At 47.6% G+C, this 24,483-nt stretch overlaps 1 protein-coding gene across 6 annotated transcripts in view; it reads right to left on the bottom strand.

Moving 5' to 3' along the window:
- Positions 1-5,718: 5,718 nt before the first annotated feature.
- The window catches only part of LOC118897349 (tumor necrosis factor receptor superfamily member 10A-like), a 40,061-nt gene continuing 21,296 nt past the window's right edge, over positions 5,719-24,483 (bottom strand). Inside the window, exons 1-10 of one of the 6 annotated variants that reach the window (XM_036856480.1) lie at positions 19,237-19,520; positions 15,172-15,277; positions 13,909-14,022; positions 13,074-13,185; positions 11,993-12,246; positions 11,419-11,450; positions 10,781-10,957; positions 8,910-8,985; positions 7,448-7,718; positions 5,719-6,753 (exon numbers count right to left, since the gene is read on the bottom strand). In XM_036856480.1, the coding sequence (XP_036712375.1) occupies positions 6,750-6,753; positions 7,448-7,718; positions 8,910-8,985; positions 10,781-10,957; positions 11,419-11,450; positions 11,993-12,246; positions 13,074-13,185; positions 13,909-14,022; positions 15,172-15,277; positions 19,237-19,419 (1,329 nt within the window). In that variant the 5' untranslated portion in view covers positions 19,420-19,520 and the 3' untranslated portion in view covers positions 5,719-6,749. Of the gene's footprint in view, positions 6,754-7,007; positions 7,719-8,909; positions 8,986-10,780; positions 10,958-11,418; positions 11,451-11,992; positions 12,247-13,073; positions 13,186-13,908; positions 14,023-15,171; positions 15,278-15,730; positions 16,136-19,236; positions 19,521-24,483 lie in introns of those variants that run through there. The other 5 variants (XM_036856481.1, XM_036856483.1, XM_036856484.1 and 2 more) reach the window with 5 other exon arrangements.

Genomic DNA, 24,483 nt, shown 5'->3' with positions numbered 1-24,483 from the left:
TTTTATAAGTACATTGATTTACCTTATTCTTTTAAATAATTGGCAGAGTATTTTATTGTTTGAATGAACCACACTTTTACTTTCCCCTCCTCTGGATAGTTGTTTCAACTATATCCTATTTGTGTTTTTGCTAATTCCAACAGCATGGTAGTAAATACCCTTGTACGTATCATACATCCATATAGACTTGTGTACCAGTCTATTGCATAACTCCTTAGGAGTGGAATTGTTTCATCAGTGGCATAAATGATTTTAGAATTTTTTAGATAACAACAAACTGTTCTCCAAAAGAAGGCTGGACCATTTTAACTCACATCAAGAGTCCACAAGTGTGGCTGTTTCCCTGCACCCTTGCCACACTGAACTTTAATTCTCTGCTTGTCTAAATTAAATATGGGGCACCACAGTGCTGTGGTTTTGATTCCTCTGTGCCAGTAGAGATTTTCAAGGATCCATGAGATTTCTGAGACGGGGAATGGATGACCAGGAGACCCCAGATTAGGCAGCAGGGGAGGGGGCAGGGGGACAGCAGTCCCAGCTCTGCACTTGAATGGTGTCACCCAGGGCCAGTTACTGCCCCCAGCCCTGCCTGTCATGAGCTGAGGCCCATGTGTTTGGGCTCTTGGAAGGATGACATGAGATGAGCTGCAGAGCTGAGCTTGGTCTTCACCCAGGTCCCCGTTCTGCACATGTGATGGGGCCCCATTTCTGTTGTAGGTCTTCTACCCCAGGTTTCTCTCTCTTTCAAAGTGGCAACTGTGAGGTTCAGAGGCTCGGAAGCTCAGTCAGGCCGTAGGAGTCTCGGGACTGCAGCTGGAGACTGCAGGCCTGCTCTGCTCCTCCCAGCTCTGGGACCCTGCGTACCCCTGCTTCCTGCTGTAAAACGGCAGGACATGAACGTCTGCAGGGCCCTCTGGAAGCTGCTGAGAGCCGTGTGGGCGCTATGTGAGGCTGCGTGGGAGGACGAATCCCATCCTCAGGGCTGGTGTCGGTCATGCTGGTGCTGGGAGGGCCACAGGGCACGTGGTCTCCCACCCCCCGGCCCCGCATGTATTGGCACCGTGGTGTGGGCTCCCTGGGGTGGGGCAGGAGCTTCTGAAGCACAGGGTGGAGTGCTGTGCTGGGGGGGGGTCATGGAGGAGCTCAGAGGAGCCCAGCGTCAGGTGGTGTCAGGGATGGGAGTGCAGGGCCTCAGGCCTGGTGAGCCCAAATGCTCTCAGCTGTCCCTCTGGTGAGCGCCTTGCACAGGTGCAGTTTGAAGGGTGAAGGCATCCATCCATGAGGCTGCACGTGGCTGGTCACCCCGGCCCCTGCTAAGAAGGCCTCAGTCCCTGTCCTTGGACCACTTCCCCTCAGCCAGGGATGGAGAGAAGCATGGCTCCAACGTTCTGTGTCGGGGCTGGAGGAGTAGGGCCAGTGGCATGCACGGAGCATGTGCAGCTGGGCAGACGTGTCCTGCACTCAACCAGGGATTGGGCATCCGTTACTCAGTGTAATTTTCCTAACAACTCAGGGATGGTTTTTAACCTGTGTTTAATATAGAGAAAATGAGATTCATAAGGAATACATTTCTGATATTTCTGGCCTGACCATCTTTATAATAGCAGGTATATTTTGCCCTGGGAATAGCATCTCCTGCCATTCCTCTTCAGGTATGTGTGAGAAGGGGGGCAAGGAAGAAAGGATCTACGTTGTACTTAACACCCCAGTGTGCTAACACTTTAGACAACCACGTTGGACATTTAGGGGAGGTGAGATAATTCCAGTTTACAGATGAGAAACTATAGCTCAGAGAGGAAAAGTGGACTGGGTCTGAAGTCTGTAGAGAGGAACTGAGAGGGAGAGGGGGAAAATAGGAATGTTTATTTTTTAAAAGTAAAATATAAAGACAATTTCAGTGTTCAGCTAGAAGAATTTCATTACTAAGTCATTGGAGTTTAGTGAAGTATTAAGGGTGAGTCAATAGTTAACCTCTGATATCTCGGCAGCACCCCTATTATGCAGTCTGCCCACTCTGGTTAATGGGAGCATGAACAATGCCAGCCCCGGGCGAGCCTCGATGCCTGTCAGCCTGCTGATTTCCAGTGGTCTCTTCTCAGCCTGGGGTGGGTCCCTCCCGCGCGTGCACAGATCAGCGCTCACCCACACACTGGATGGGCCCCTCTGCACGTCTCCAGAGCTCTCTCTGGGCAGCTTTTCTTCTCCAGTTCTCGCCCTGCATTCAGCCTCCTGGAACTCCTCTCTGTCCCCTCAACAGAGGCCACGGGGCCCCTGTCGGATCCCTTCCTGAACTTCAGCCTGGAAACTGTCCTTAGGCAGGATGCTGAGGCCAACCCTAGGCTCACCTCCTTTGTGTCCTGGGGATGGTGCTGTTATTCACCCACCAAGTATTGGGTTGGCCAAAAAGTTCATCTGGTTAATGAACATGTTGTTCAATAAAGTTCTTGGTGAAAATGAAAAAATCTGTCTCATTTTTACTTAAAACCGAACGAACTTTTTGGCCAGGCCAATACTTGATGAGCTCTTCATTCTGGGAAAGTCTGGGCCCTGGGGGAAGGAAACAAATGGCTCCATGTGTCCCCTGCTCCTGGGAGCTCACAGTCTGTGGAGGAAGTGAGACCAGGGACCTAAATAACCAAAAGAAAATGGCCTGAGATCCCATCACCCTCACCTCACCCCACCTCCAGAGAGCCTGTGATGTGATTCCTCTGTGGATTTCCTCTGACAGAGGTGAGGCCCTGGGTTATGATATTACTACTGGAGGATGTGGGTTTTTGGTTTTTTGGTTTTTTTAAAAATTAAAATCAGCTTTGTGAGTAATGATTACACTAAAGAGAGCTTGTACTGAAATACAGCTTTTACCATGGGCCAAGATCTTTATACACATAGACTCTCACTGAATTCTCCCAAAAGCCCTGCTGGGTAAGATCTCTGATTATCCTTGTCCGATGAGCAATGTGAGACGAAGATAGGTAGACGTGGCCTGCTGGAGGTCCCCCAGCTCTTTGGTGGAGGGGCAGGCAGGCGAGCAGCCCCAAGGTTGGGAACTGGGTCCCCTGCTGACCACTCCCCAGGCGAACATTTGGTCTCTGAGGCGTGCAGTCAGGCAGCACAGGGTCACCACTGGAGGGTCCCTGTGAGGTCATTTAGTCACTTCCTTTCCTCTCCAACCTCATATTTACCCTTATTCACATTTACCCTTATTTACCTGAATAAGGGTAAATGTGAGGTTGGAGAGGAAAGGAAGTGACTTCCCAGGATCGTGTAGCTGTTTAGTGTCTGGCCCTGGATGAGAAGCCTGATGCCTGGATTCTCACCCTGTGGTCTTTTTACACAGTTAAAAAGAAGCCATAAACCTCAGAATCAGATCTCAAGCCACAGGAAGACCTTGAGGACAGATCTGAAGCTGATGTCAGTTTACCAAATTACAGCTTAATTTAAGATAAGCAAGGCAGTTTTAAGGGTTGTATGCTCTAGAGGGGATAAAGGAGATTGCTTGAGTTGATTCTTGATCCAACAAAACTAGCTAGAGTGAGGATCAAATTTGGTTCTAGAAGAGTCTAAAGCATGCATTGCTTTGAGGCAAAAAAAAAAAAAGACAAGGAAATTCCCAGCTGACACTCATCTCTGGGAAGAGCTAGGGTCCATGGAGTCTTATGCAGCCCAAGAACTGGAACACAGGGCCTCCTCTCTTCTCATCTTCCTTCTTTCCTTTACCTCGCCTCTGGCGTTTGGTTCTCTCTCTCTCCCTCTCTCTCTCTCTCTCACACACACACACACACACATCCAAGGATGGACACACCCTGGATCCCTCAAGCAGAGACGGCTGACCTCAAATTAGCAAGCCTCCTCCCTGCCCTCCCTTCACTCCTCCCTCCCATTACTTTGACCTTGTTCTTATCTGTGATCCTGTCTGTGTGGACTTTCCCCTCCATGTCCACCTGTGTCCCTGCCACCCGTGGCATTGTCACCTCTGCTTTGCAGCCCCTCCACGCTCTTTTCACCTTGGCGACCTTGCCGGGGGGGGGACCTGGGGCTTGGGTAACCGGGGCTAAGTTTGCTTGGCAACTAAACAGTCTGATCCTTGATCCAGAAATTGCACGACGTGATGGTGTGTGTATAGTCTGCTAGCATGTATGTTTGTATACATACATATACACATGTATACATGGATGCAAATACATACATGCTACCCAGGTCTACACAGACACACAAGGACTCACATAGATAACTGTGGCAAGGTAACTTGTTAAATCGTTAGTAGGATCTCAGCCCTGTCAGAGTTTCAACAAAATATTGAGAAATGCAGGACGTCTCTTTCAAGATCAGGGTAGAAGGACCGCGACTTCAGTCACCCTGACACTCCCCCAGTCTCTCCCTGCTCTCTCGCTCTGATGAAAGAAGCTGCTGTGTGGTGTGCAGCCCTATGGAGAGGCCCACAGCACAAAGACTGAGGGTAGCCTCCTGCCAACTGCCCCCAAGAACTGAATCCTGCCACCACCTAGTGTGTGAGCTTGGAAGCTTGTCCTTCCCCACTCGGGTCTTGCAGTGACCGCAGCCCCAGTCTTGTGAGACCCAGAATCAGAGAACCCAACTACGCTGGGCCTGGATTCCTGATCCCTAGAAATGGTGATGTAATAAAGGCTGTGGTTTTTAAAACACTAAGTTTTAGAGTAATTTCTACTAATACGGGCTTTTACGTATCCTGCAAAACTGCTCAGGTTCATCCCAAGCGGACTGTGAAATAAAGCCTATTGACCGTGGAATATCACCCCTAACACCTTCACCTTCTCACCCCGCAGGCTCCAGTAAAACTTTAACAGACACAGAAACAGATGGAGGCCCAATCAGACTGCCCAGTTCAAGGACAATTCAGATGATTCGTTACAAGGGCCTCATACAGGCAAAATTTCTTTTCAAGAATTTATTTTAAAGTAATTATAAATTCACCTCTTACTCCTGATTTGTGATCTAAAATATTTTTCTTCTCAATCCTGATGTAATATGTAATAACTCACAGGCAGGGGCAGTGGCAGGAGGGGGGCCCAAGGGAGTGTGCAGCTCTGCACCCAGCACCTTCGCTCTGGGGAAGGGGACAGGGGTGGGACCACGGGGCCTCCCAGGAACTCTAGGTGGGTGGGAGGGCCAGACCCTAAGGTCCAAGGGAAGGGAATTGGGGCTCCATGAGGTTGCAGGGCTGAGCCACTGGGCCCACTGATGAGGATGCAGAAAGGCCAGTGGGGACAGAAAGGGAAGGTGGCCCAGGAGCTGCAGGAGGCCCCCAGGTGAGGGGTCACAGAATGACCCCAGCAAGCAGGGCCCCACCCCCCCTTCCCAGCGGCTCTGTCAGAGCCGGTCTGCACCTCAAGGGAGCCGAGCAGGCCCAGGTGTGGCCCAGAGACATCACCTGGGGAGGCTGTGGGGAAGCCAGGCCAGGCTGGGGTCCCTCTCCCAGGGGAAGGGCAGGGAGGAGAGGGAGGGAGGAGGGGCTGGATTCCAGTCCCCCAGGAACCTGGCGCCCGGAAATCCAGAGTCAGAGCAGGAGACACACCCATGCAGGGCGAGCTTGAGCCCGAGGCATAAAAGGGAGAAGGATGGAGCGGGTCACACAGCAAGAACACACACCCCTGCACCCGGGTCACTCAGCACTGTTCTAGAGGAGGACAGGAGGATGGAGGAGAAAAGCACACATAAAATTATATAAAATTGCATATTTAATTTGTTTACGAGTTCATAAAATTGCATATTTTATAAAATTATAAAATTTTTAATATAACATTGCATATTTAATTTGGTCACGAATTCATAAACACATGAGTATTTTGTACCTAATGATCTTTCTTGTATTGTTTGACGTTTCTAAGAAAATCTTCAAGAAGGGGTCCTCTCATTGAGAAGGGACTTGAGCAGACATCCAATTTTCAAGTAAAACTTCACAAGTATCATATTTGCACTGGCATAAAGCAATATAGCATGCAAGTTCGTGTTTCTTAAAGATTCTCATTGGTAAAACACACTGTAAACATGTGAACAAGTGAATATAGCTGACAAACACTGGCAAGGCTAATACTTTAGATGGGCACTCAAGGGAGTCTTCTGAGAAAGGGACAAGTGACCCAACACTTAATTGACAAGAATTCATTTATATTTCCCTCTGAAGATGAAGGCAAAGTGTCCTGCACAGAGGGAACAGCAAAGGCAGGAAACACCTGACTTCCAGGAAAGGGAGGGACATCAGGGCCAGGGGCATATAGCACCAAGACCACAGGGGTCGGCCCTTCTGTAAACTCAAGTGGACTCCACACGCTATATCCTGATGTGCCTAAATTTCAGGCAATTCCAGTTTTGGCCACATTAGCCACATCAACCTTAGGGAAGACAACACACAAAGCTTTGAGATGGAATAGACCAAAAACCCCTGAGAATTGTTTCCGCCATTAAATTATCCTGCAGCAGTTGGAACACTATGGAGAAGGGTTTAATGGAAGAAAGATTTTTTTAAAAAGCAATAAAAGGACCAAACCTTAATATAGCAGCCATTTTAGGTCAATTCTCACAGTATTTAAGAACTGCTATTTTTGTGTGAGTCTCTTCTGCAGAAGGCCAAAGCTTCCAAAGCTGCTGAGATCCTTTATATAGCCAATTCAGATAAGCAGGAGGAGGCCCAGGCATGACAGCACAGTTCACGGACGCCAGATACAGGGCTGCACACGGATGCCACTTCTCACTCTCTGCTCACTTGTAAACTCCTACCTATAAAAAATGTAAATATTCACACAGCTATAAAATTGACATGTATAAAGTGGGCCCTGTAGAAGTCACCAGGCATCCAAAAGTGACCAAACTTCCTTTGAGGGAGAAGATGCTATCAGTGCTCTCCCCACAGTGGGCTTTTTCTCCTTTCCTTTTTTTTTTTCTTTTTTTTTTTTTCTTTTTTTGTTGTTGTTGTTTTGTGTTTGTTTTTGTTCTTTTGTGCTTTTTGTTGTTGTTGTTTTGTTTTTCTTGCCTCGCAGCTTTTGGTATCTTACTTCCCCGACCAGGGATTGAACCCGGGCCCTCAGCAGTGAAAACGCAGAGTCCTAACCACTGAACTGCCAGGGAATTTCCTCCTTTTGTATTTCTAATTGTTTTTGATTGCCAGCTCTCATCCAGGTAACCCATGTAAACATCCTAGAAACTATAGTCCCAAATTTCCTTTCTTCACTTATATAAATATATATATAAACATAAAAGTAGTAAGATTCACAATATGTTTGCACTTTAACGATGTGTATTATGTTACACATCATTAAATGCATACATATCAACATGAATGACGAATACAAATAACAAATACAAATAAAAAGTGCAAGTCTATTAGGATAAAAAAGTGTCTTCAACTGAAAGACTGAGGTCCTCAAACACTCAGGACACAGCAGAGCCTTCTTTGCTCTCTTCATAGACATACTTTCCCGAGTTCAGTAGGTGGTCCTGAATATTCTGCTTTGCCAATCTTTGCCCCAGCTTTTCCAAGGCGTCCAGCAGGGTGTTGACTGAGGCCTCCCGTCCCTTGTTGCTGACCCAGGCCTCTAGCATTTCATACAAGGCATCCCGAGGGACCCGGACCCCTTCTCTGACCAGAAGGATCTCATTTTGCGTGAGGCCCAACTTCCTCATGAGCGAATCCCAGGAGTCACACGGCACGATGGTTGCAAAGTCATCAAAGAACAGCCTCAGGTCTAAGTTGTGGGAAAGTCACAGAGACAGAGTTGGGACAGGCTTCAGAAAGGGCAGAGGACCCTCAATCAGGCCTAGACCCCAGGGTGGGACCTCAGGAGCTCCCCCTGCTGGTGAACCTGCTGCTCTGCGTCCCTGACATGCTTCCCATCAGCAGAGAATCAGGCCACACTGCATGGGCCTCACCTGTGCCCAAGGCACTGCAGGGAGTCCAGGTCACCAGAGAGTCCTGCCCTAAGAGGGGGATGAGGGCCCACCAGGGAGGGGAGATGGACGTCATGGAGGGAGAAGGCAGTCTGTGGTAGGAGACAGAGGGCGGGACACAGTGGTGCAACAGACCTCAGAGGAGGGCACCTGCCGTTCTCACGACAGTGAGGTCTCCCGGCTGCCACCTCTGCACTGGGGACAGAGCAAGGGCCTGGAGGGAGGAAGGTCTCTGGCCTCACGCCCAGCTCGGCCCCGCTGACTGACGCTGTGGCAGAGCTGGATGGGGACAGACTCGGAGCAAGAATTTAACCCATAAAATGGAGCAAACACCACCCACCTCTGGGACTGTACTGGGGATTCAAGGAGATGTGTGTGAAATGCAGTGCACACCACCGTCCATAGGTACAGAAGGTGGGCACCGAACACAAATTTGTATTTTCTAACAGCTACACTGAAAAACGTAAAAAGTAACAAGTAATAACTAATTTTCATAAAATATGGTACTAACTCAATATATTCTAAAAATTTTCATTTCAACATGTAATCAATATCCAACAAACTGTTAATGAGACATATTACAGTCCTTTTTCCTACCAAGTCTTTGCAGTACAGTATCGAGTGATACTACAGCTCTTCAGATTTGGCCACAGGTCGGGTGCTCCACAGCCTCCTGCGGCCAGTGGGTGCCCTGCTGGACGGCACAGCCCCTTAGATGCCTCAGGGTGGGCCAACCTGGCCCTGAGCAGCAAGGGAGGAGGGAGGATGGGGGGGGAGGGAAGGACAGGGAGGTGTTAGGGGACACTGTTAGGGGACAGAGGGGTGCAGGGTGGGGAGAAGAAGAGGGGGCCGAGAGGGAATTAGAGTCCCGATGGTCCAGTGACAAGCCATCGCCTGCTCTGAGTTGCCCTAACAGCTATGGGGACAGCAGTTAGGACACTGGCCCTCCTCCCTCCACTCGTGCTCCACTGCCCGGGGAAAACACTCACTTTCAGTGGGGTCTGCACCGTTTGCTGGAACCAGCAGCCTTCCTCTCGTGTGAGACCCTTCAGCTCCTGCTGGTTCCTGTAAAACACAGTGGAGAACAGCTTTGGTCTTAATCAGGGATCCTGGGTTCCAGAACTGAGCCCAGCAAACATTGTTCTGAAATTCTGGCATATGCAGCCATAAGTGAAGCAAAAACACAATGTAGGATATTTGAAGGGAGAAGACAAAATAGTCATTATTTGATACACGATTGTATTCTTACAAAACTCTAATGGTTTAGCGAAAATATTTAAATGTGAATGGATGGATGGATGAATGTTAAAAATTGTAGCAGACAATAAATTATATAAAGAATTATGAGTCAGATAGACTCATAAGGTTACAGAACACTTGTAATACAAAGACACAGCCTCAACAAGAAATAGGAGAAATTTGCCAAAGAAAAACACACATCTAGTTGAGGTATTATAAAACACTTGACTTGAAAATGCTACCTCTCTTCATAAGAAAAATACAGAATATTTAAAAGATCTCAGTTCTTCCTAGATTAATTTATAAATTAAGGTAATACTCAAAAAATCAGCAGCTAAATCGAGCATAAGGAATGAGATGGTAACTCAGAACAATTCAGGGAGTTCCTCATGTCTTATTTATCACAAAATAAATTCCATTTAGCTTTTTTTTTTTTTAATTTTATTTATTTATTTTTGGCTGTGTTGGGTCTTCATTGCTGCATGCGGGCTTTCTCCAGCTGCTGCGAGCCCGGGCTACTCTTTGTGGTGGTGTGTGGGCTTCCCATTGCGGTGGCTTCTCTTGTTACGGAGCACAGGCTCTAAGTGTGCGGGCTTCAGTAGTTGTGGCATGCGGGCTCAGTAGTTGTGGCTCATGGGCTCTAGAGCGCAGGCTCAGTAGCTGTGGTGCTCGGGCTTAGTTGCTCCGCGGCGTGTGGGATCTTCCCGGACCAGGGCTCGAACCCATGTCCCCTGCATTGGCAGGCGGATTCTTAACCACTGCGCCACCAGGGAAGTTCCTCCATTTAGCTTATAAGCTCTATGCTACCAATCACATCATTTAAAAAAAGCCTACCTAAGAAATTAGAGAATTTTATCTTATCTTCTGTTTGATGAAGGACTTTAAAAGCTCTGAGCAATGAAAAATAAATGTATCGATAGATGTAATTACTTAATATATAAAATTCTGCACATTAAAATACTAAACCAAATGAAAAAACACACATGCATGTACTCATGGGCACAAGAACATGTCTGCTTAGAAAGACTCGTAACAGACAAGACAACAATCATGTGAAAATAATCAAAACAAAAAAAATACAAGTTTAAGTCAGTTTTTTTGCTTGTTACCAAAAAAGAAATATAATAATGTCATATCAAAACTATTGAAATGATATGACCCCAAACGTCTGTGTGTGTGTGTGTACAGTGAAAAATATGTTAAGAGAGTTTACTTCTACTAGGAAGCCACCCCACAAACATGTCTATTCATTGAGACAAATACTAATTTTCAAATAGGTTCAATTTAATAATAATTTTGAAATAAATGTGAAATTCCTAACGTGATGAGGAATGGCTTAAAAGCATGTAACAATCACACAGAAAAATATCACATAGCTTTAATTCCATCACTGAACAATCATGGGAGTGACGACTCTGGCTATTCTAGACACTAGGACAGATGATAAGCAGCATAAGAGCTGCCAGTCGACCATAGCAGGGGGTGGGCTCCCTTCCCCTCCATGACCATGATCTCCCTCCATCACCACTTCCCCATGGGACTGGAGACCTGACCAGCATCGGCCTTTCCCTGTTTCTACCTCAGGCCTGGGCAAGCAGAAGGGCCAGGGCACCACACTCACCAGCAGACGCTTTGCTTCCCCCTGGGACTGGGCCGTGACATCTGTCGGCTTCACCTGCTCTTCTACCTCCTGCTCAGGGACCAGATCAGTCAGCGAATCTCTGTTGATCAGCATGTTGTTGTGGGCATTGTCCAGAGCCCCAGGACCTCTTAAGGGATGTGAGCGCCAGAAGAGGACCTTGGGAAGGCAAAGAACTGACTCAGGAGTCCATACCCACAGATCCGTGTAGTGTCTGCGGGGGACATTGTGGGTTTTGCCTCCCCACCTACTCCCATGCTGTGCCCCCCAGGTGGGTACAGACTCAGCACATCCAGGGCCCTGCTGATGGCACCAGGACCCTAGTGCTGTGCTAAGGGGGGTTCAGCACCCCTTCCTGACACCCTCCATGCCCCAGGGTGCATCCAGGGTTATGGGGTGAGGGCGCCTCACAAGCAGTAAGAGGGACAGGTTTAGCACTGCCAACCAGCCTTAGGGCTGCTCTCAACAGGCCAGTTGCTCTCCTACAGTCAGCCCAGAGCTCCTAGGCCACTTGAGAGAGCCAGGGACAACAGTATAGGACAAACTGGGGACCGTGTCCACCCAGGGCCAAGCAGTTACTGAGGGCCTGATGCCACCAGGTCCTGGAGAAACCAACTCACTTTGTCCATGCACTTAGGGTCCACAGCACGACCTAGAAGAGAAGAGGCATCCACCTGAGCAGTGCGGAGGGCCCTCTTGCAGCACCTCCCTCCCCAGGGACAGTGCCAGGGACGGGGTGTGGGCTGGGGACGCAGACACTGAACAAGGAGCCCCGGGCCTGGTGACAGGGAGCAGGCCATTCCAAGTCTGGAGAACCCTCGGGGAGGGAGAAGAGAAGGGGGAAAATGAAATAGAATGAAACCCATGTAAAATCTCTGTGGGGTTCTGCTGAACGACCCTCTCCTCCTGACTCTTGTCACCCAGTCAAGGCGCTGACCACCTCTCTGCCCCGGCTGGGGGTCCTGAAGACATTAAGAACTGACCCTGCCCCCTGCTACACCAGACTTGGCCAGGGGGAAGAGAGGACCGTCAGCTGAGATGGGGGACGGATGTGATCCCGGCTTCGTAGGAGCAGGTGAGGTGGGAGGTGGAGGGGGATCCCGGGGAACAAGATCAGAGCCGGGCCAGGAGGAACCGGAGGAGTGGGGAGATGGAGGGGGGCCAGCGCCTCCCCTTTCCCTCCCAGAACCTCACCTTGAATGAAGAACCTCCGGAAAACATACGCGATCAGCACCAGCAGCAGGAGGACACTGGCAGCTACAATTCCGATCACCAGCTGTGAAGCGCCTGAAGAGGGAGAGGGAGTGGTGGGCAGTCTCCGGCTCATGGTCACTGTCTTTCCAGGAACCAGGGCCTCCCCACTGGCCTGGGTACCTGATTTTCGGTCCACACATTTGAGGTCACTGAAGGGGCTACAGGGCGTGGCCACGACCATCCCATCAGGGCACCTGGGTACAGACACAGGGAGGACATGGAGGGGATCCGTCAGGGAAAGCTGGCCGGATGAGGAGAAAGAGGGAGAAAACTCCCATCTGGGGTAGCCTGACAAGACGGTGCAGGAGGGACAGGCTTGTCCTGTCTGCAGGGCTGGGTCCCCTCACTACCCCTTGTCGGGTGGGAGAAGGATCTGGGCTTGTGCACTTCAGGCCCCAGGGCTCCTGCTGAGTGTTCAGAGCTGCCCCTTAAGGAGCTGGGCCTTCTCTGCAAGGCCTGCACTGGCCTCCCTGGGCTGCAGGGGAAGCCTGAGTGAAGGGGCATCTCATCCAAGTCAAGGGTCAGAAGGGTTTGGGCACAAGCCAAGCCTCATCCTTCAGTCAAGCTTTAATACAAGGACCCTCTTGTCCTCCACCTGTTGACTCTTCCGACCAATCGCAGCCAGCACTGGAGCATCAGAGAAGAGCTAATTACTATTGGCCCCTAAATCCCCAAATAGGAAAGATTCAGATCTTATTGGGGGACAAGGGCTGGATGTGAGGCCAGCTGAGTTGGCTCGGGTTTTATGGGAAGCTTGAAGGAGCACACATATGGCCTCATTATGACTTTTGTCTGTGGTAGACACTTGCCTTTCTAGGCTCCTTCTGAGGAGGTGTGGGAAGGGGGCCCTGGGGAAGGACACACAGAGGCATGAGGAGGGGCTGCTGCATGCTCAGGAGACCCCACAGGCACAAGGGAGCCCTGAGGAGGTAGGAGGGGCTGCATGGAAACCGGAGAAAGGGGTACAAGGAAACTGGGGGGTCTCTGTGGGTTGGGAGCCCCCTAGGCTCCCATGTCTCACCGGGTGCTGCACTTGTAGCAGAATTCAGGTGCATCTTCTCTACGGAAAGTGCCAGGTTTGCACTGACACTCAGTGTCCTTGGTTGAGGTGCACGGACTTTTCTCTTCTTCCCCTGGAGACCAAAGATAAGGTTTTGGGGGTGTGTTTCCCTCACGTGTCTCTCAACCATTCTTCACCACCCAGATCCCCACCCACTCAGTTCTACTCAGTTCAGGAAGTAATTTGGGGGCCATTTTCTGCAGCAACACACACAGACCATCCAAAGGACAGCCACTGTTCACGTGTCACCAATAGAGGCATATAAAAGGGACCATGCGTCATTACAGATTACATCAGGATTGGGAAGAAAAAGGTTTTAGATCACAAATCAGGAGCAAGAGCCGGGGTGGGCTGGGGCGGGGTGTAATATGAGACACTCTGGATGGAGAGGAACGCTTGGGTGACTTCCCAACACCTGGCCCTGCTGGTCATGAAGGCTGAGAGAGGCTGAGATCCCGGAGCAGAAGTCACAGGGCTCACAGGGGCCTGGCCCAGAACCAGACTCGCCACACAGCTCAAACCCAGCCCTGTCCCACTCACCCAGGCCCCCAGTGCTGTCACTAACCAGCCCCTCCGTCAAGGGACACATTACTCCCCTCCTTCCAACTGATGTTCTGAAAGACTTCCCTACCAGGTGGCATACGTAATACAAATAATTTCTGTTTTCATTTATTTTACTGACCTAAGACAGGGTAGAATGAAGACCTAGCTGGGCTGGAAATCAGGTTTCTGACTCCCCGTTCCATTCAAATCCCATCTCATCACCCAACTGTAGGTATGGGGACATGTTCTGTACCTGATTTGCAAATCCTACAGAGTAAGCAAGAAGAGAGGGTGTTTGAATAATTGGTGTAATCCACCTTATCCGTGCACGGTGTACAATCTCCGCTGGCTTCCTCCATATGGAACCCTGGGAAGGAAGGGAAAAGCTGGTGAGTAAGTCCCCACAGGATTCCCAGAGGCTGGCAGTGTGGACAGGGCTGCCTCTTTCGGCCATCAGTGGAATCCACACGGGGAACTCTCCTTGACCTGGCTTTAATCTTTTGATTCTACATCTACCACACACCTTAGACCAGTACTGCCAGCAGGAGTATATTACTAGCCACACATAAAAGCCACATTCATAGTTGGCACACTAAAGAGTAAAAAGAAAGGGCTTCCCTGGTGGCGCAGTGGTTGAGAATCCGCCTGCCAATGCAGGGGACACGGGTTCGAGCCCTGGTCTGGGAGGATCCCACATGCCGCGGAGCAACTAGGCCCGTGAGCCACAATTACTGAGCCTGTGCGTCTGGAGCCTGTGCTCCGCAACAAGAGAGGCCGCGACAGTGAGAGGCCCGCGCACCGCGATGAAGAGTGGCCCCCACTTGCCGCAACTAGAGAAAGCCCTCGTACAGAAACGAAGACCCAACATAGCCAAAAATAAAAAAAATTAAAAAATAAAAATCCAAGTCACTTGTATATTAAAAAAAAAAAAGAGTAAAAAGAAAGAGGCAATATCCAACATAGTATCATTTCAACATGTATCAATATAAAACAGTGAGATTTTTACTTACTTTAATACCTCACTAAAAAAATAAAACTCATGCTCCCTTCACAGTGTTCAGGGTCTGTGGCCTCCTCCCACCTGTCCCGGTGACCTCTCCACCTTCCACTCACCCCAGCTGCCCCCTAGCTTTGCTCAAACAAGCCCAGCCCTGCCCTCTGGGGTGACAGTTCCCAGGGGCCCCCTCAGGAGCTCTACCTGGCTCTCTGCACCAAAGTCACCATCCCCAGGAGGCCTCACCAACCCCGACTCTGTCCCACCCATCACTCAATTATCCTCACGGTTGCTATCTCATCTCTCTAACTGTCACATTTGTCCATCTGTCTGGGTACCATCCTAGGAGGAGGGTTCCAGGAGGGCGGGGGCCTCGTGCCCTCCACTGGCACAGCGCCTGGCACATGGAAGACTTCCAGTAAATGCCTGCGGAATAAGAACCAGGAACCGCAGGAATCAGAAGACCAGAAGGACTTGGAGACAAGGGTGGGGTAAGGGCTGGAGATCAGTCTTAGAATGTACCTGGTGCACACAACTTCTCTGAGCGGCTGCGTTTCCATCTCTGTGGGGCAGCTAATTGCTGGTGAAATTTTTCCTGCCTTATGTGCATGGCTGAAGCAGCCGCAGTCTGTGGAGACAAAGCAGGGACGGGCATGAGTGGCTTCCAGACTCTCATCCCTCCCAGGATGCATCCCACAGTCCCTTGACCACCGCCTGCAAAACGAAACAGAACTGGGGCCTTTCTTCCAGCTATAAACTCTCATTCTTTTCATGTCTGTCCTCTGGCCTTTTGTGCTACCAAGTAACTTACACTTAAATTTTTTTCCTGGTATTCCTTTCTCTTATAATAAAATAAAATATGTTTATTCCGGAAAGTATGCGCAAGGAAAAAATTTTTTAAAAGAATACAGAAACCACAGGGATCCCCTCAGTTAGAGAAAACATCCATTATTTTGTGTCTTTACTTCTTCTATTTGACCATATGTGTAATACTCTCAGGCTCTCTCTCTTTCTTTCTCCCATGCGCGTACGTGCGCGCACACACACATTTTCACAAATGAGTCTTATACCATGCACACACTTTTTCAAAAGCAGGATACAGAATCACAGTTGAGTCATGAACTTTTGGCTTTAACCGGACAAGCTGTCCTGGAAAGGAAGCTGTTAGAGTTCCACATAATGAGTCACACAGAGGAAGAAGAAACAGCAATACAGGGTTTTGAGATGAGTCTCCGTGCTAACAATGACACAACGGGGCCAGTCGAAAAAATCTGAATGGAGTCTGCGGATCTGATGAGGATTAACGTGTTGATGTTAGTGTTCTGATGCTGAAGGCTGTGCTGTAGTTTTGGGGGAGAATGTCCTCATTTGTAGGAAATATACATTCAAGTATTCGGTCATGGGATCTAGCATGTCAGCAGCTATTTTTCACATGGTACAGGAAAAAGGGGGGGGGTTTGTATAGTCTTTGCAACTTTGCTTTAACCTGGGAGTGACAAAAGAGAAAGTGAAATTAAGGGGAAAAAAAAAGAAAGAAAGAAAAACAAAGTTACAATGGAAACAGCTTATGTTGAGCCCAGTTCAACTGCCAGGATCTAAACAACATAAAATGCAGCTCTCTTCCACAGAAAAGCCTGTCAAGTATTTGGGGACAGCTAAGCCCACATATGTCCTCTAAGTCGTCCCTTCCCCAGGCTGGGCCTCCTCCGAGTCCCCACAGGTTGGTAGAATCTCCTTTCCCTGCCTTCACCGTCCTATTCCCCCCTCTCTTTCCTGGTTCTCCTCTCACAGTCTCTCTCCCTCAATGTTTTATTACAAACATTTTCATGCATCCAACAAAGTTTAAAGATCTGTACGGTAAACTCTCATATACTCACCACCTAGATTCTGTAACTAATATTTTGCTATATATGCCTTATCACATATTTCTTTCTTTTTTTTAATTAATTTATTTAATTTTTATTTATTTTTGGCTGCGTTGGGTCTTCGTTGCTGCACGCGGGCTTTCTCTAGTTGTGACTCGCGGGCTCTAGAGCGCAGGCTCAGTAGTTGTGGCGCACGGGCTTAGCTGCTCCACGGTGTGTGGGATCTTCCCGGACCAGGGCTTGAACCAGTGTCCCCTGCATTGGCAGGCAGATTCTTAACCACTGCGCCACCAGGGAAGCCCCATATTTCTTTCTTTATCCATCCCTCTGTCCATTCTCCTAAGTGTCTTATTTTTATGATGAAATTCACATGTCTGCAACTCAATACTTCAGCGTTATGTCAGTAACTTGAGCTCCATATTTCTTTACAGTTTTTTTTCAGTGTTAAGATTTACAAAGAAGGAAATGCACAATTCTTAAGGGTACCATTCAAGTGGTTTTTTAAAACGCATACACTTGGGAAACCCAGACCCTCTATCTAGATCCCGGAAGTTAGCATTACTACAGAACATTCCTTCACACCCCTTTCTAGGTTATCCTAATCTCCTATGTGACTCCAAGAGGAAGTGGCCTTCATCAGATGGAGGAAGGTCTCTTTTGCCCTGATATAATGAGAGGTTTTATCATGACAGGGAGGTTAAGTGTTGTCGAATGCTTTTTCTGCATCTGTTAAGCTGTTCATTTAGATTTTCTCCTTCATGGTGTTAGCATAGTGAAAAACACTGATTCATTTTCAGATGTTATTCCTGTGATTAACCCCACTTGGTCATGGCATGTTTTCTTCTTTAAAAATTCCTGAATTTAGTTTACTATTTGTTTTGTTAAGGAATTTTGCCTCTGTTTTTAGGAAGGATATTGAAAGGTATTAATATTTTTCTTCCTTTCAAATGTTTTTGTCAGGTTTCACTATTAAGGTTATGCTGGGCTTAGAAACTACTGAAGAACTTTTAAGCTGTCTGAAAGAATTTGTGTAAGATTTTTGTCAGTTCTTTTACTGTTTGTATTTTTGCCCCCCCCCCCCGCCCCAACTGCTGCCTGGTCTCCTGGTCATCCATTCCCAGTCTCAGAAATCTCATGGATCCTTGAAAATCTCTACTGGCACTGAGGAATCAAAACCACAGCACTGTGGTGCCCCATTTTTACTTCTTAGACTAGCAAAGAATTAACGTGTGGTTTAGTGTGGCAAAGGTGTAGGGAAACAGGCACACTTGTGGACTCTTGGTGTGAGGTAAAATGGTCCAGCCTTCTTCTGGAGGCCAGTTTATCCTTATCTAAACAAAAGTGTAAAATTATCTAACCTGCTGACAGCAATTCTACTTCTAAGGAGTTACCTAACAGACAATGCACATGGCTACACGGATACTTGACAGTGCCTACAGGTACCCAGAGCCATTCATCAGGCAGTGTTCAACGTGAGTCCTACCTATGACAAACTGATATTTTAAAAACTAATTCTATATTTTTTTGTGAATACAAAACGTTATTTCTTTTCTGATTTTTAGTACTAATTTGTACAATGAAAAGTACACATTTTCATGATTCCTGTAACCTTGTTAGGCCCTTAATTTTTTTTTTTTCCTGTGAACATATAAGAAACTTCGAAAAGAGCCTCAAACAACCTGAGAAAGCAGTGGAAGTAGGCACATTTTTTTCCATAGTGAGTTTCCTTAGGATGCACACCGATAGTGGTAAATCACACTCAGAGCCTCTAGCTCGCCTCCTAAAGAAGTGGTGAGAATCTGGTCCCAATGGTGAGTTGATTGATGGTTTCTACACAGCACCCACAAATTGCAACAAACAGGAAGCAACGTTAAAGGTTGCTCCCCTTTCAGGGAAAAGGAAATTCAAAGGTGCTTAAGGCAGTGGTGGGGGAAGGCGGGGGCCTACACGGTTAATCGATTTACAAAGGACACGTTTTAAAAGTTAAACGTGGTCTTCCTTGGTGGCGCAGTGCTTGGGAGTCCGCCTGCCAATGCGGGGGACGCGGTTTCGAGCCCTGGTCCGGGAGGATCCCACATGCCGCGGAGCAACGAAGCCCGTGCGCCACAACTACTGAGCCTGTGCTCTAGAGCCCGCGAGCCACAGCTACTGAGCCCACGTGCCACAACTACTGAAGCCCGCGCGCCTGGAGCCCGTGCTCCGCAACAAGAGAAGCCACCGCAATGAGATCCCCGCTCACCGCGGAGGAGGGTGGCCCCCGCTCGCCGCAACTAGAGAGGGCCCGCACCCAGCGGCAAAGACCCAACACAGACAAAAAAATAAATAGATAAAATAAATAAATTTTTTTAAAAAAGTTAAACGTAGTGCAAAATAAAAAGAGAGAGAGAGAGAAAGTTAGAAAGAGTGAGGAGGATCGGAGGAAGGAAAGGGGAAGAGAAAGAAAAGGCGATCTGTCTGTCACTCGCTGATGCTCGCCTGGGACCAATCTGGAGGCCAGACCCTCCAAGGACCCGGAGGCGGAGAGCGGGCTCTTCTCCTTCGGGGCCGCAGGTAGATGCTGCCAGCCCCGGATCCGCACCCCGCCCCCCCCTCACCCCCTGTACTTGGACTTCGCCAGGGAGGGTCCTGCCGGGACATGCCCAGCCGTGTCCCGCCCCCCTCCCCCCCGTCCTTTCCCGGCCACGGAGCGCGCCACCTGGCGGGACTCCCGGCGGGGACTCACCGACAGAAGGACACCCGGGACGACGAAGATGAGAACCAAGGCTCCCCGCAGCCGAGGCCTGGGACCGGGGGCGCGCCCTGCCCGGGTGCTCGAGGCGGCCTGTGTGCTCTGTCCCAGCTGCCCCGTGCTGTCGCGGGGCACTCGCTGTCCCAGCCGCCGCGGGGTGACAGACGGCAGAGCCATCAGGCAGCAACAGTGTCTTTCGTGGGGCGCGGGATCGTCCCTGCCGCCTGCGCGGTGCGCGGGGCAGGGCTCTACGGTCTAATGACTCAGCCAGACCCCAGCTTTATACCCTGTCCTGGGGTTGCGCCATCCGCGGGGGCGAATGAGCTACGCCTTCCGTCGAGTTGACGTAAACATTCACCACTTCTAGCCAATCGCGTGTGGCTCAGGAGAGGAGCCCAGCGACCTGGAGGGCACCTCTGTTTCAAAGAGGAAACTGCCTGCTTTGGCGGCTGATGCCCGGGGATGCGGTTTTTCATCAAGGGTCCGGTCTGTGCCTTTGGGAGGTGGGCACAGGGCACCTCCCACATGCTCTGTTGTGATCCGGGCTGTGAGATTCAGAATCTGCGTTCATGTGGGGTCCTGACCCTGCCCCTTTGCAGGGCAAATGCCCCACCCGTTCATAAACCCTGAACCACCTGTCTTCTGACTACCGCCTTCTGCCCACTCTCAGCTTCTGCTCCTCCCCGCCCCCCCCCCCATTGACCAGGGCCCCAAGGAGGCCAGAGAACAGGGACTCCCAAGAAGGAGACCCCCCGAGAGTCTGCGGAGCGCCTCCAGCCCCGCTTGGCACAGAGTGGATGCCCTGCACGTATTGTAGGGGTGTGAACTAAGAAACCTTGAATTGTTAGAAAAATCAGTAGACTGCCAGACTCACTTGCACTTTCTGAGATTTAAGTGCTTAGAGAATGAGACAGACCTGGTGGGATTTTTTGCCCTGGGCCTATTCACGTAATTAATGTTAATGATCAATTTACTATCGAACTACAAATACGTATTTATTTAAAGGCAAAGGATACACACTATATTTTCCTGTTGCGAACTCTACTTTTTAAGGACCTTAATTATCATTAGCATGTCTGTATAAATTTACTTTCGTCACGTTTGTTTTATAAACCTGAAGTTCTACCTGATAGAACATTTGGACCCTGGTGAATACCCCCTCAGGGTTCCCAGCACCTTCCTCTACCCTCTCTCTCACCCTCCAGTGTCTGGGTTGGGCCTCTGATATCTGTGGGCTCTTGCCATGGACTCCATGGTGCTGTTCCCAAGCCCGAGTCTGTCCCCCATTCTTCACTGGTGCTGGGCTCTCTATCCTAGGGGGGTGTGAGCATTTATGACACAATGCAGGTACAAATACTTTGTTAAAAAAAAAAAAAAAGTTCCATCAAAGTCTGTTATGGCACCTTTCAGATATAATGATGCAAAATATAGAGAAAGGAACCTTTATTATGAAAACCTCTTCCACTGAAAGGAATCATCTATTCACGGTGAGCCTGGTTCAAAGCAGAGTAAGTCATCTTCCTCTTCCCTCTATGCCTTTCCTTTCTTTCCTTCATCATTTTGCTCCACAGGCCTACTTCCTATTAGGATGTTGCAGATTGGGAACAAGGGTCCCTGTCCTGTGCTGCACGGTGGTAGTGGTGGGGTGAAGTGGGGGGGGGGACCACAACTGGGAGGTGTTCTGGAAGCTGCCCCCTCAGAAGCCTGGTGAGGGCCCAGAAGCCTGGTAGGGAAGTGCTTTTGTATTTGCTGTTTGTCACAGCAATGCCCCCAACCAGACCCTATATTGGATTTTTTTTTTCTTTTTTTAAATTGCAGACCAGAATACCAACATGTCCACTGGAGACCTCTGGGTTCTAATCATCCCTGAGCCAATAAATCCCTGTGTGACTTGAGGAAAGGTTTTTCTTAATTAAAAACATTTTAAAAATATTTTACACACTGCCCCTTGACGCCGGTGGCCTGAGGCAGGTCTTCTATTAACAGTCCAACTAGAGGAGGGGGAGTCTAAGCTGGTCCTGGGGAGGGGAGCTGCCAGAGAGAACCCAAGGCAGATTGGATGGAACTGATGACTCAGGCTGGTGGAGGTCTTGGGTACCCCCAGCCTCGTCACCTACCATGGCACTGAGAACCAAGAGGAAGCAAGAGACATTCGAACCAGCCAGAGGAAATCCGCCCCAGCCCCTGTGCTAAAGCCCACAGTCATGGAGCTGTCTCTGAGTCTCTTAACTCTCCGTTTGTATACAGTTCTTTTTTCTTTACTTGTTGCCTTTTGATGCTCTTCACCCATTTCTCCACCCCTCCAACCGCCCCACCCCCACCCCAGGCAACCATCAATCTGTTCTCTGTATTTGTGAACTTGATTTGGGGTTTTTTTGGGTTTTGTGCTTTTTTTTTTTAAAGATTTTATATGTAAGAAAGATTATATTGTATTCTCTTTCTCTGTCTGGTTTATTTCACTTAGGATAATGCCCTCAAGGCCCATCCATGTTTTCACAAATGGCAGGATTTCATTCTTTTTATGGTTGAATAATAGTCCATTGTGTGTATGTGTGTGTGTGTGTATATATATATATATATATATATATATATATATATATATGCCACAATTTCTTTATCCATTCATCTATTGATGGACACTTAGGTTGTTTCCATATCTTGGCTATTGTAAATAACGCTGCTATGAACATGGGTGTGCAGGTATCTTTTCCAGTTAGTGTTTTCATTTTTTTCAGATAAATACCCAAAAGTAGAATTGCTGGATCATATGGTAGTTTTATTTTTAATGTTCTGAGGAACCTCCATAATTTTTCATAGTGGCTGCACCAATTTACCATCCTACCAAGAGTGCACAAGGGCTCCCTTTTCTCTGCTGCCTCACCAATACTTGTTATTTCCTGGGTTTTTTTGATAATAGCCATTCTAACAAATTTGAGGTGATATCTCATTGTGGTTTTGATTTGCATTTCCCTGATGATTAGTGATATTAAACATCTTTTCATGTACCTGTTGGCCATCTGTATGTCTTCTCTGGAAAAATATCTGTTCAGATCTTCTGCCAATTTTTTAATTGGATCGTTTGGCTTTTCTTATTGAGTTGTATGAGTTGCTTATATATTTTGGATATTAGCCCTTTTTCAGATATATGGTTTGCAAACATTTTCTCCCATTCAGTATGTTGCCTTTTTGTTTAGTTGATGGTTTCCTTTGCTGTGCAGAAGCTTTTTAGTTTGATGTAGTCCCACTTGTTTATGTTTGCTTTTGTTGCTTTTGCTTTCGGTGTCAGATTCAAAAAATCATTGCCAGGACCAATGTCAAGGAACTTACTGCCTACGTTTTCTTTCTAGGAGTCTTATGGTTTCAGTTCTCATGTTCAAATCTTTAATCCATTTTGAGTTAATTTTTGTGTATGGGGTAAGATAGCGGTCCAGTTTCGTTCTTTTGCATGTGGCTTTCCAGTTTTCCCAACACCATTTATTGAACAGAAGTCCTTTCCCCATTGTATATTCTTGACTCCCTTGGCATAAATTAATTGACCATATATGCATGGGTTTATTTCTGGGCTCTCTATTCTAGTCCATTGATTGATGTGTCTGTTTTTATGCCAATACCATACTGTTTAATTACAATAACTTGGAAATATAGTTTGAAATCAGGAAGCAGGATGCCTCTAGCTATGTTCTTCTTTCTTAAGACTGTTTAAGCTATTCGGGGTCTTTGGTGGGTCCATACAAATTTAAGATTATTTTATTTATTTACTTATTTATTTAATGTTTATATATATATTTTTAAATTTTCTTATTAGTCATCCATTTTATACACATCACTGTATACATGTCAATCCCAATCTCCCAATTCATCACACCACCCCCACCCCCTGCCGCTTTCCCCCCTTGGTGTCCATAAGTTTTTTCTCTACATCTGTGTCTCAATTTCTGCTGTGCAAACCGGTTCATCTGTACCATTTTCTAGGTTCCACATATATGCGTTAATATATGATATTTGTTTTTCTCTTTCTGACTTACTTCACTCTGTATGACAGTCTCTATATCCATCCACGTCTCTACAAACAACCCAATTTCGTTCCTTTTTAGGGCTGAGTAATATTCCATTGTATATATGTACCACTATTTCTTTATCCATTCATCTGTTGATGGGCATTTAGGTTGCTTCCATGTCCTGGCTATTGTAAATACTGCTGCAATGAACATTGGGGTGCATGTGTCATATTGAATTATGGTTTTCTCTGGGTATATGCCCAGTAGTGGGATTGCTGGATCATATGGTAATTCTATTCTTAGTTCTTTAAGGAACCTCCATACTGTTCTCCATAGTGGCTATATCAATTTACATTTGCACAAACAGTGCAAGAGGGTTGCCTTTTCTCCACACCCTCTCCAGCATTTGTTGTTTGTAGATTTGCTGATGATGCCCATTCTAACAGGTGTGAGGTAATACCTCATTGTAGTTTTGATTTGAATTTCTCTAATAATTAGTGATGTTGAGCAGCTTTTCATGTGCTTCCTGGCCATCTGTATGTCTTCTTTGGAGAAATGTCTATTTAGGTCTTCTGCCCATTTTTGGATTGCGGTGTTTGTTTCTTTAATATTGAGCTGCATGAGCTGTTCATATATTTTGGAGATTAATCCTTTGTCCAATGAATCATTTGCAAACATTTTCTCCCATTCTGAGGGTTGTCTTTTGGTCTTCTTTATGGTTTCCTTTGCTGTGCAAAAGCTTTTAAGTTTCATTAGGTCCCATTTGTTTATTTTTGTTTTTACTTCCATTACTCTCGGAGGTGGATCAAAAAATATCTTGCTGTGATTTACATCAAAGAGTGTTCTTCCTATGTTTTCCTCTGAGAGTTTTATAGTGCCTGGTCTTACATTTAGGTCTCTAATCCATTTTGAGTTTATTTTTGTGTATGGTGTTAGGCAGTGTTCTAATTTCATTCTTTTACATGTAGCTGTCCAGTTTTCCCAGCATCACTTATTGAAGAGACTGTCTTTTCTCCATTGTATATCCTTGCCTCCTTTGTCATAGATTAGTTGACCACAGGTGCGTGGGTTTATCTCTGGGCTTTCTATCCTGTTCCATTGATCTATATTTCTGTTTTTGTGCCAGTACCATATTGTCTTGATTACTGTAGCTTTGTAGTATAGTCTGAAGTCAGGGAGTCTGATTCCTCCAGCTCCGTTTTTTCCCCTCAAGACGGCTTTGGCTATTCGGGGTCTTTTGTGT

Source organism: Balaenoptera musculus, chromosome 6 (genome assembly GCF_009873245.2).
Source record: "Balaenoptera musculus isolate JJ_BM4_2016_0621 chromosome 6, mBalMus1.pri.v3, whole genome shotgun sequence".
Lineage (NCBI taxonomy): Eukaryota > Metazoa > Chordata > Mammalia > Artiodactyla > Balaenopteridae > Balaenoptera > Balaenoptera musculus.
This window is presented reverse-complemented; position numbering and strand designations above follow the sequence as displayed.